General features: G+C 36.0%; 1 protein-coding gene across 4 annotated transcripts in view; it reads left to right on the top strand.

The window, feature by feature from the left end:
- Nucleotides 1-12,148, top strand: part of ncam2b (neural cell adhesion molecule 2b) — a 266,054-nt gene that overhangs the window by 226,271 nt on the left and 27,635 nt on the right. For all 4 annotated transcript variants that reach the window (XM_039687851.2, XM_039687849.2, XM_039687850.2 and 1 more), the window contains exons 9-11: nt 4,323-4,473; nt 5,703-5,890; nt 7,925-8,021. In XM_039687851.2, coding sequence (XP_039543785.1) covers nt 4,323-4,473; nt 5,703-5,890; nt 7,925-8,021 — 436 coding nt within the window. The remainder of the gene's footprint in view (nt 1-4,322; nt 4,474-5,702; nt 5,891-7,924; nt 8,022-12,148) is intronic.

The following is a 12,148-nucleotide window of genomic DNA, read 5'->3' on the forward strand; positions in this document are numbered from 1 at the left end:
TCTTACTTTAGCACACTTGAATTCCTCTGCGAGACTGGTGAGGATCAGTTTGAGGCATCGAGGCACTCCAAGCCATTTCTTGATGTAGCCTGTGATTCCTCTTTCCAACTTCTCCACTGTTGAGATTGGGACCTCAAAAATGGTAAGGGGCCACAATTATATATATATATATATATATATATATAGTATATATATATATGAAGAGTTCAGATGCAAAAGCCTCTAAATGCCATTTGAAATTTTCTTCTTTAATGATGATTTTTTTTTTCAAGCTTGTATATTCAAGTTCAGTAATTTCACTTAAATAACAATTAATAGGTAATTACCATTGCCATTTAAGTGAAATCACTGAACTTAAATATACAAGCTTGTCATAAATCATCATTAAAGAAGAAAATTTCAAATGGCATTCAGAGGCTTTTGCATCTGAACTCTTCATATATATACTGTATATATATATATATATATATATATATATATATATAATTGTGATTTTATAATATTAAGATATGAATCCAACTTGAGTAAAGATATCTTTCTGTTAGTTAAATATAGTGGAGCTCTGTAGCTATCTAGTGGTTAAAGTGACTGCATTTCCCCCAAAAAAATATTAAAATTATAAAATTATCCATGAATGAAAGTTAGAAATCTGTATCATTTATAAAGTGAATTTTACGTTGTTTTTTTTTTGTTTGTTTTTTGTTTTTTGTTTTTTTGTAAAAAGCCTATTTAAATAAATATTTATTTATATAAATTAAAAATATATCATTAATCCTCCAAAAATTGCACAAATGTTGAGTAAAAACGTTAATAAACAGAATAAAATTAAATTTGTAAAAAAAAATAAAAAAACGATTATTCTGTTACAAAATTAAATGTTATTGTCGAGGCCCCTGGAGACCCCAAAGATTTAGTGTCGTCCCCAAACTAAGAGAATCAAAGGGTTAAGCTGGTGTGGCCTGTTTCTTTCAGCAGAGAGCATCTGGGAAATGGGTCTGGCTGCCATGATCCATGTGTCAGGATGAGTATGGAGATTAGTGACTGACTGAGGGCAATTTTGGTCAGCTCGGATGATGAGCGGGGTGTTGAGACAGGAAAACAGGCCTCAAAACTGTCATCATGCACTGCCTCTCGTTAACCACACTACTGCTCACTCTCACTAATCATAACTGACACTGCCACACATCCCACTGCTGCTTATTATGCAGTGAACGCTTTAGAGGGCAGTGGGAAAAACTGAAGAGGTGATTTACATCAGAGCGCTTGTGGTCTTAGAAACAGAGGTCTGTGTAATGTCTGCTCAACTTGTTTGCTTTTAAGATGGTTAAACAGTCTGAGATCATTTTTGTAAGGGTCTGCCATCCTCCTATGGCATTCATATCCTCTCACGGATTTACTTTTATTTTGCCAGTGGTTCAAAAAAGCCTTGTGGATGGGTTGTACGTATTTTAAGCTGTAGTAAAATAGGTGTTCAGTTCGGTTCGGTTTTCTAAAGTCGCCAAAGTGAAATGTAATGGGATTAGTGACGCTCATTGGAAAGTTTTATATCAGCAACCAGCATAATAAAGTTTGTTTCTTTGACACAAAGGGGTATTTCTATTCATTTTAATAGACATTGTCATAATCATGTTGCTTAGCTAACAACACACTGCTCTAAGCACAAAATACTATAGATGGATGGATTTATAGAAAGAATGTCATTTATTTCAAATATAATTTCATCCTTGCTGAATAAAAGTGATAAATTCTTTTAAAAAAAAACACACACACATCAACCTTATTTTCTTGGCCGATTCCAATTTTTTCGTAAGTGTGACTGGCCTATTCCAATTTTCTTTCAAATAACTAGGCTATAATTTACAGCACAAAAAAAAAGAAAAGTTTTTTTCGTGGCCTCTATCGGTGATGTTTCAGATTGCAACCAATTTTTACATGAGTGCATGTGCTCGAACACAAGAGTGGTACACGGCCACACTGAGACTTTACACAAACCAGAGAAAGCATCACGCAACATGCTGGAAACTCACGTAAACTCCCACTGCAACGTTACAATAATAGGCTAGTTTTATCAGCTTGACTGAACTGATGCTCCATGCTCGTACCATGATAATGTTACATTTGTGGTGTTATCTAGCATAAGGCATATTCGTGTATCTTTCACAATCAGCAATGTCAACATAGGTGAATGTATAATATGATAACGAAAACGGTTAGACTGAACAATTTCAGTGTAACGGTAAGATCGTAGGAATTAATATTACTGTAGTGAACATGTCTGGAAATGTGTATTATAAACCATATGATGGTAGTGGGATGTGTGACATTAGACAGTAGATCTAGTACATAAAATAAAAGTTACATGCTAAAGCACCTTGGAACAGTCTTTTGTGTTAATTTCATGTCTCATCTACAGTATGTTGTAGTTTACCTTGCTATTTCATTATAGTTTACCATTATTTCAGCATATCTGAAAACTTGAAATTTTTCACAATAAAAATAAATAGCGGAGGCCTCTCCATAATTCAAACACTCTGCCGATGTTGATCCGTGTTTTCGTCGATCCGATTCACGTTTGGCCTGACGAGATTCAGCAGATACATTTTTGTTTTGTTTTGTGTTTTATATTTATGTGGAGTGTGTGTTGAGCTGGACGCAGGAGTGTTTTGGTGTTATCAGACTCATGTCGGTCAGCTGCAGTGCCGTCGCATAGACTGTGTATAAAAAGGAGAGAGGCTCGGGAGCGAGCATGCACATCACATCCGATGGATTTCGCAGAAAATCCGACCTGGAGACTTCACATAGAAATAGGAATACTGGCCTTCAGAGGTAATAGCAAAACCCGACAAGTGGATCATTGTAAAGTGTGATTACAACCCCTTCACACACAGGCAATAAAAAAAGGATTCATTTTAGAAGAAAAGTTACATATAGCACCTTTAAAAGACAGTAACAAAAATAAGAAAAACTAAAAACAAATTTCAAACAACAGCACAAATAAATACAATAGAATAGAGAGATATGATATAAACAAAGCTTTAGGTTTTTCCAGGTGGGAATACAGGTTAAGAAATACTACAGATATTAAACTAATCGAATTTTAAATAACACTAAATAGTCTTCAGTGTAAAAATAAAATACAGATTAATGCTCACAATTAGTTACAAAAGTTATTCAGAGAGTGATGATGCCAAGTCTGTGGTTTTCCCATGGAATTGGGTTACTTAAAGTTGTTGCCGCCTTGTAAAACTAAACTGTCAACTATGTACGTTCCAAAACTGACTGTTTAACTGAATACTCGCCAAGACGGGCATTTTGACATAATTTTGTGTTTGAGAGAAGGCTTGTGCAATCCACTTATCAATGGTTCGCAATGCTTTTAGTGTGAGCGCGAAACCTGCGGGAATTGGTCAAATAATGCGCAATACAAGCACTATTTAACCGGACAGAATGAGGCGAGTGAGTGAGAAGAGGCAGGTGTGTGTCACTTCACCGTTGGATAGAAGAGAGCAAGAACTCACACTGACGTTATTGCCTGTGTGGACCGGCCATGAATCGGAAAGACGTGAAAGTGACCGGCCGGTCCCTGGCTGGTCGATCGGTTTTCTTCACACTTTGTTTGTCGCATTTTCTTATAATTTTATGCTGCTTTAGAAATTGCCTACAAGAAGGGGATTTTGAAGGCGGCATAATTACACTTCCTGGAACAGCCTCTTTTTTTTTTTTTTTTTTTTTTGGTAGCATGCTTATCACTGCTTAAAAGCCTGCCAGCTCACTTTGGCACAGGGCCTTTATGCATAATATCACCTACAATTATGCTAATGAACTATATTACAACTTCTCATTTGTTTAACATTAGTGCCTTGTATTATAAAACTATTGTCAATATTTTATAAAAGCATTCTTATATAACACCACTTTTCTTATAACATCTCTTAACTGTGTCTTATGTTCTTTATTTAAAGGGAGTAATGGGATCAGGACATGACAGTCCTAACTTGAATAATTTTACAAGTCAGTGTGGGAAGTTCGAAATAGTTCTGTAATCATTTACCATGATAAATGTTTGTCTGGTCATGTAGGGTAAAAGTAGATGATACGCTTGAGTTATGTTAAAAGCTGCACCCATCTTTTCACCCTTATCTCTCACAAATCCCCTAAAAACTCCCTGGTTACTTTGGATCTTTACTTGTGAGTGAGTCATGTCTTAATTTGTTCAATCCTTCTTGCTAAAGATGATTTTATACTTTATCCTTAAACCTTGTCTCTCTGATAATCGGGTTTATCTACTTTTCAAATAACTGAAGAATATGATGTTGTTTCAGAGTCCAGACGGGCGTGTGGAGGTGCGAGGCCGTTATGGCGAATCCATGCTGACTATTGTTGGAGTCAGGCTATCTGACTGGGGACGCTTTGACTGTGAGGCTCTCAGCAGAATCGGTGGACATCAGAAGAGCATGTTCCTGGATATTGAGTGTGAGTGGTCTAAATGTTCAATGCAGGGTGGAGAAAAATTCTGAATTGATCTGGATTTGAATTGAAATTTTCACAGTTTTAAATAAACTGAATTGGTATTTGAATTGGAGTGGCGGGAAGAGTATAATTGAAGAGTTCAGATGCAAAAGTCTCTAAGTGCCATTTGAAATTTTCTTCTAGAATGATGATTTTTATCAAGCTTGTATATTTAAGTTCAGTAATTTCACTTAAATGGCAATTCATAGGTAATCTTCATTGTCATTTAAGTGAAATCACTGAACTTAAATATACAAGCTTGATAAAAATGATCATTCTAGAAGAAAATTTCAAATGGCACTTAGAGGCTTTTGCATCTGAACTCTTCAATTGCATCATTAAATTAAACAAATGATGCCTATTCACTATTTTTAATTTTATAATAATACTAATTGTATTTATTTATTCTGGAAATACCCATTATGTTGTGTGTATGATATCATATGTGTACTGAAAAATGAAATGTATAATGAAAAAGCTTCGTTTAAATCAACATTTCATTTCACGTCCTAAAATTCAAATTACAATTCTGTATTATGTCTCCTACTGTATCCTTAGAACCAGCAGCAGGGTAGATATATATCCCATTATGGGGTGCACTGGAATGGACCATCTAGCAGGGTTGCTAATATACTCATTCATTCAGGCTCAATCTGTCACCGATGTGACACTGTGGGCTGCATCAATCTCTTTAATGGAAAAAATGGGTGTGATTGTGTGTGTGTGTGTGTGTGTGCTGTTCCTCTGTGTCTGTCTATGTGTGTGTCTGCCGGTGTATGTGGGTGTAAGACTGAGAAATCACATATAAGGCTGCATTTCCCAATATCACGATACTCTCTATCTCACACACTCTTGCCTCATTGCGTTTCTCTTTCATACTGCCAAATGAAATCTTCCACCACCCACTGCATTGTGGGAGAAGATGGGGTTTGAGTGTATGTGGGTTGTTTTGAAAAATTAAAGGCAACCTGCTAGAAGTGGCCATGCTTTAGATTCAGTATGATTAGGAGCGCATTTTACCCTGGTGAAAAAGAACTCCATGATAAAGTGTTTGGTTTACTCGAACGTGGAAGCTCATACCTGCTTGGTACATGCTCAGATTTAATTTAGACTTCGGGCTGCTAATCTTGAGTTTTTGATGGATGACTGTTAGAAGAGCTTGGCGTGCCATTGAGTACTCTGTTCTTTCACAGATGCACCAAAGTTCCAGACCAACCACACTATATTTTTCTCGTGGGAAGGGAACCCGGTCAACATCAGCTGTGATGTTCTGTCTAACCCTCCGGCCACAATGCTGTGGAGACGGGAAAAGTTGACCATCCCCAGTGAGGGTGCTGGAAATATGCGAGTGCACAGTGTCCCCGGAAAATCGCTCCTAGAGGTAACCCACCCACTGCTGTCAGATAGTCTCACTCCCATTGGATCTTTGTGTTTGCTAAGATAGGAAGACTAAAGGAGTAAGACACTAATGACATCCAGACCCTAGCCCATTACTGGAACGTCATAATGCAAACAAGTAGTTAGTACATTTTAATTCGTATTTCTTACATTTTAATTCCTGAAATTTTTCATTAAAACGTTAGTATTTTTTTTTTCAAGTTACATTGACTTTTTTGCTTTTTTAAAATGTAGCTATTAATGCTGCCATCTGGTTTGTTTAGGAAGCTAAAAATTAATTATAAGAAATACGGAGAAAAGATACAATTAAATAATATATAAAATAAATAATGTAAAAAATATAAATGAATAAAAATATCAAAACCATTTTATTCAGTGTATGATAATATTAATACATTTTAATGTAAGTTTTTTGCATGATAAACAATTTTGGTGCTGTGTTGGATTGCCTCTAAATCAGTGTTGCCAGATTGGAAATGACCAAGTAGCGTACCAGAAGTTCAAAATTATCGTATTTGGAAGAAAATGATTGTACACGAGTCAAACGTACAGCTATTTATCTAGACCAACAACTTTTTGACACAGCCTGCAAATTGATTTTTCTACTAAACTATCAACCTCAGTTTGGAAACAACTGACTTAAAGGGTTAGTTCACCCAAAAATGAAAATTCTGTCATTATTTACTCACCCTCATGTTGTTCCAACCCCGTAAGACCTTCGTTCATCTTCAGAACACAAATTAAGATTTTTTATTTTTTTTTATTATTAAATCTGAGAACTAGATCACTCCTCCATACTAGTCCATAGGCTTCTTGAGGGATTGAAACTTGCCGTCCTCGAAAAGTTATTAAAGACTTCATTAAAATAGTCCAAATGACTACAGTGACTACAGTAAGTTTATCAAACGACGAGAACACTTTTTATGCGCAAAAAAACAACAAAAATAACGACTTTATTTCAACTATTCATTTACTTCTCTCACTGCCTCAAGTCAGGTTACTAGTTTAATAATGTAACCTTCTGTTATTGTACGTCACATGCATCACACACATGACCAGCATCGGCCAATAGTGAGCCTATGTGTGACGTAGCTTTACGCAATCACACTACGTTAACTGACTACAGGCCCATGGAGAGGGACGTGAATAGTTGAAATAAAGTCGTTATTTTTGTTGTTTTTTCGCACAAAAAGTGTTCTCGTCGCTTGATTAAGTTAAGATTGAGCCACTTAAGTCACTTGGACTATTTTAACGATGTATTTAATAACTTTTTTGTGGACGGCAAGTTTCAATCCCTCAAGAAGCCTATGGACTAGTATGGAGGAGTGATCCAGCTCTCAGATTTTATCAAAAATATCTTAATTTGTGTTCCGAAGTTGAACGAAGGTCTTACAGGGTTGGAACAACATGAGGGTGAGTAAATAATGACAGAATTTTCATTTTTGGGTGAACTAACCCTTTAAGCGCAGGAACGTTAACTTCAGCTTGGGAGAGTTATTCTCCTCGATGATTGGCCGATGAGAATATGAGATGAGATGGAAGACAAGTGTAACACCACATTCACGTTCTCCTCACAGTCATGACATTGGACCACAACGACCATCATTTTAAGTGTCACAAAATTCTGAAATTATTGTACATTATGGGACTTTTTTTTAATAAATTATCGTACAAATATGTTAAGTATTGTACGTCGGCTAGATTATAATGTAAAACCTGAAACATATTTTGCTAAAACATTCAGGCTACAGGCGTTGCAAGCTCGAAAATGATTGTCAGCAGTGAATTTTATTTATTTTGATACAAGCAGATTTGCCTTTCTTCTGTGAAGACTCAACAACACTTCACTCCACTGGAAACAGATGTGTCCTCAGCCGTTATTTTTACGGAGCAGTATAAGTGTCAAATGAACACAAGAATAGCAAAACAACATCTTGTCATTAGAAGTATACAATGACAAGAATGTGAAACAAGAGAAATGTAGGCATGTATGATCTCACTAACACATTGTCCTCAGGTTACCCCAATGTCAGACAGAGATTTTGGCCGTTACAACTGCACAGCCAGGAACAACATTGGGATGCGCTTCCAGGAGTTCATCCTAGCTCAGGCAGGTGAGTGTTTAGAACAGGTTCAAATAATCCACCTGATTACCGTGTCTGTCACTAGCTGCATGACAATAGTAATAGTTCATTTTCAATGCTGAAATATTTGATTTTAAACCTAGTTAATCAAGTAGAGACAACAATGTTTCTCATATAGATTAAATTTCAGAGGACCTTAACCACATTGAATTATGAATACTGTGATGGGAGACGCTAGTTACGATTTTACTGTAACTTCAAGTGGAATTGCAAATAATAATTACTATTTCCAAACAGCTTACCTAAATACTCCAAATGCTTCTAATATGGAATGCGGGAATCCCACCCCAAACTCATTTCTGTAGTGGAGCGTAGAGATCTATATTACTTGGAGAAAGCTATCTTTTAGCATTCCCCTTCATTTCAATGGCAGTTACTTGACTTTCTGAAGTGATAAAACAGCAGAGCCCTTAAAGGAGAACTCGAAACTGCAAAATGAACCTTTGGTCTAATAAAACATTGGTACCTAGTCGACCGTTCTCTGAGATTTGTTTTCATGATAATCGAATGTAATGAGTATGGGGGCATATGTGATGCGATCTGGGAAAACCCGTCGGATGTCGCGCTGGTACATTTTCAGTAATGTCTAAATATAGATTGAATGTCAGTTTTTTTGTCAAAATTGTTCTGTTTTTTTTATTAAATTATTATTCTATAACATCTTGTTCATCATCTCTGAATATATCTTGGAAAAATTCACTAGTTTAGTGCAGAAAAAATAGCGATTTATAATGTCCAGCTGAAAAGACTGTTTCTCTTTAACACACAGGCGGAGCGGAGGGGCAAAAAACAATATCTCCCGTTTAGCTCTCTTTCTCTTAACACTACAAAGACAGTTCACCTATCAAAATAAACCACATAACAGAATAAAGTCCAGTCCTGGGTGAACTACAACAGCCCGCAAGTTTTTATTTATTTATTTTTATCCAGCGTTATCGTTTGGTGTGATGCGGAGCACAAGAGTACAACAGAATTTGAAGCTGCTCGCTTAAAAGATCTTGTTCGCCTCTCTGTTGTCCAATTTTAAAACGGTTTTCACAGGATGAATTTTGAGTTTCTAAGCTTTCAAATGACACCTAATCTATGACGACTATGAAAAATGTGATATAAAAAAGGCAATAAAAAAGGAGCATCAGTCGTCACGCTAACAGGACGTGACCGTTAATTAAACCTTTTTTTCCATAAGTTTGTGTCTGGACGTGAGAGAGAAAAAAATCACAGGACAAGTTAATAACTTTTGGAGGCTAGCTCTATTTATCATCAAAACAAATGGAAGATCAGATGGATGGGGGCGAGGGTGATCATCGCTCCGATGCAGGACAATAGGTCATCAAACTTTACTTGGGACAGGCGGAAGCACCGCTGACAGCGGCCGTCATCCAGCGCAGTTCCTGGAGCAAGCAAATGGTGAAACTCGCCAAACAGTTCGCCTCTGAAGAGTCCGGTGGACCCAAATATGGCGACAATGACCGTCACCCTACGCCACTGTTCTGCTCTTCAGAGCAAATACAGAGCAGTGACTCTCGATGAATGCTCGATCAACATAAAAAAGATGGCCGCCAACGGTTTTCGATTCTGACGCGTGTAAATTTCGCTTCAAATTTTTGTTTTTACATGCGTCAGTTTCACTCTTGACGCATGTAAATTAACACTAAGTGGTCAAGCTTCAAACTAGACGCGGTAGACGCGAATTTGATGCGCTCCGGTGTGAACGCAACCCAACTCTGCCCCCTGATCCCTTAACCCAACCCTAATCCTACCCATCTCCAACCCTTGGATCTTGATCCGACTCCTCCCCCTGGATTTCATGTACTGCATTAAGGTGCTACTGAAAATGTTTGTCAAAATGACCCAAGCAATAGATGAGGATTTTAAATGTTGTTTGTAAAAATAAATAAATTAATTAATTAATTAATACATTACATGACTACTTTTGAATGGTCGTTAATGGGAAAACAGGGTTTTTGGGTCAATGTTGTATAGTTTACATGCGAACCACTCAAACTATGACTTGGGTCTAAAATGTAAGTGTCAACATCTCAACCAACAGCATGCGTTTGGAACAGGGTTATCTGTTTGGTGGAATAATGACAAATGGGGTGTGAGGAGTGTTCAGGAAACTGTGATTATTTCAATTCTGCTTGATGCCACAGAATTTACTCACCTCACCTTTAATGCTTGAATGGATTTTTGGCACATTAAAAGTCCCAACCAATCTTACTGTTGTCTAAGCCTGTCCATATACAAAGTACATGTAATCTCTCCTCACAGAGCTCCTCAGCAGATAATAATGACTTTTGCATCAGGCTGTACGCCGTGGCCACGCATGAAGTAAACACGCTTTAGCTTTCAAAGAGCCAGCAAAAACATTTTTCGAGTTACTCAAGCTTTAAAGAGCTTATGGCAGCAGCCTTTTCAAATATAAGGCAGATCACTCTGACGGATTGTTGTCCACTGTTGTTAAATTGTTTGCGTCTTGAAGTGTTTACCACAATGAAAACACATCAATATGAGTGCAAGTGCTTGTCTTTGTTGTAAACTGTTTCCTACCTAGTTCTAGCAGATAGACAAAGGTGGAAGTGGATTCTGTGACACATTTTGTGTCCATCTCTGCTACACCCTAATGTCTCTACCTCTCCCTCATCCTCTATAATGCACACTTTGTTTCTCTGTCATCCTGCTCCCTCTCCTTGTTACATTCGCTATTTCTGTTTCCATCAGTTGTCTGGCTCTCCAATACACAGATGTTTGTTTTTTTAGTGCAGTCTGTGTTTTCTGGCTTTGCATGGCAAAAAAAAACAAAAAAAAACATAAAATACCTGAAACCATACCGCTCATAGTACATTCTTGAGAGGTTTAGGCAGGGTACAACATGTTTTTGTATCAGATTGGCAGCATATTGGTTTGTGTCACCTGAGGACTTTATGAGATAATATTGGTACTTCTGTTATGATAGAGCCTGCATGGAATCATTCATGAAATATGATGTATCCCACACACTAGTGCTTTTGTTTATCAGTTAGTTTGTCTAATGTCTATATTTTTCAGCTACCAATCAGAGTGTATGTGCACTGTAAAAAACATATTTTCAAGATTTGTTATCACAACAGTTTTTCTTTTGTCAAATCAACTTAAATATTTTATTCAGTTCAGATAGCTTATTATTTTGAGTTTCTGACGATTAAATCAATCTCCTACATTGTATTAACCAACTTTTTCCTGTTCAATCAACTTAAAAATTTAAGGCAGCCAGGTTACTTAATTTTTTTAAGTTAAACCAACAATATTTAATGTTGCCCGTCATGTACAATCAACTAGATTTCTTTTGTAAATTACAGATAATTTTAACTTTGGAGGGCACTCAGCATTTTGTGGTATTTCACTGTAAAAAAAATATTTTCAAGATTTGTTATCACAACATATTTTATTTTGTCAAATCAACTTTATAATAATTTATTTAGTTGAGATGACTTATTATTTTGAGTTTCTGATGATTAAATTAATCTCCTTCATTGTATTAAGTCACTTTTTCCAGTTCAATCAACTTGAAATTTTAAGGCAACCCGGGTTACTTACTTTTTTAAGTTAAACCAACAATATTTTTGTTTTACAGTGTAGTAATCACAACATTTTTTTATTTTGTCAAATCAACTTAAATAATTTATTTAGTTCAGATAACATATCATTTTGAGTTTCTGATGATTAAATCATTCTCCTTCATTGTATTAACTCACTTTTTCAAGTTCAATGAACTTAAAATTTTAAGACAACCAGGTTACTTAAGTTAAACCATCAATATTTTTTTACAGTGTTCAAGCTGTTTTCAAGCCTTCAGACAATTAAACTTGAGTCTAAATACTATTTATATACTATTAATACTATTTAAATACCTATTTATCACTTTATTATTATTACATTTAATCACACATTAAACATTGGTGTATTTTAACGTAACATTTTACAATAAAGTTTCATTTCTTAAGATTGCGGTAGTTAGCTACATTAGTTAACATGAGCTCACAATGAATAATACTTCTACAACATCTTAGTTAATGTTAATTTATACATTTATTAATGCATTTTCAAAATCTAAAGTT

Source organism: Pimephales promelas, chromosome 7 (assembly GCF_988280905.1).
Source record: "Pimephales promelas chromosome 7, fPimPro1.hap1.1, whole genome shotgun sequence".
Classification (NCBI taxonomy): Eukaryota; Metazoa; Chordata; class Actinopteri; order Cypriniformes; family Leuciscidae; genus Pimephales; species Pimephales promelas.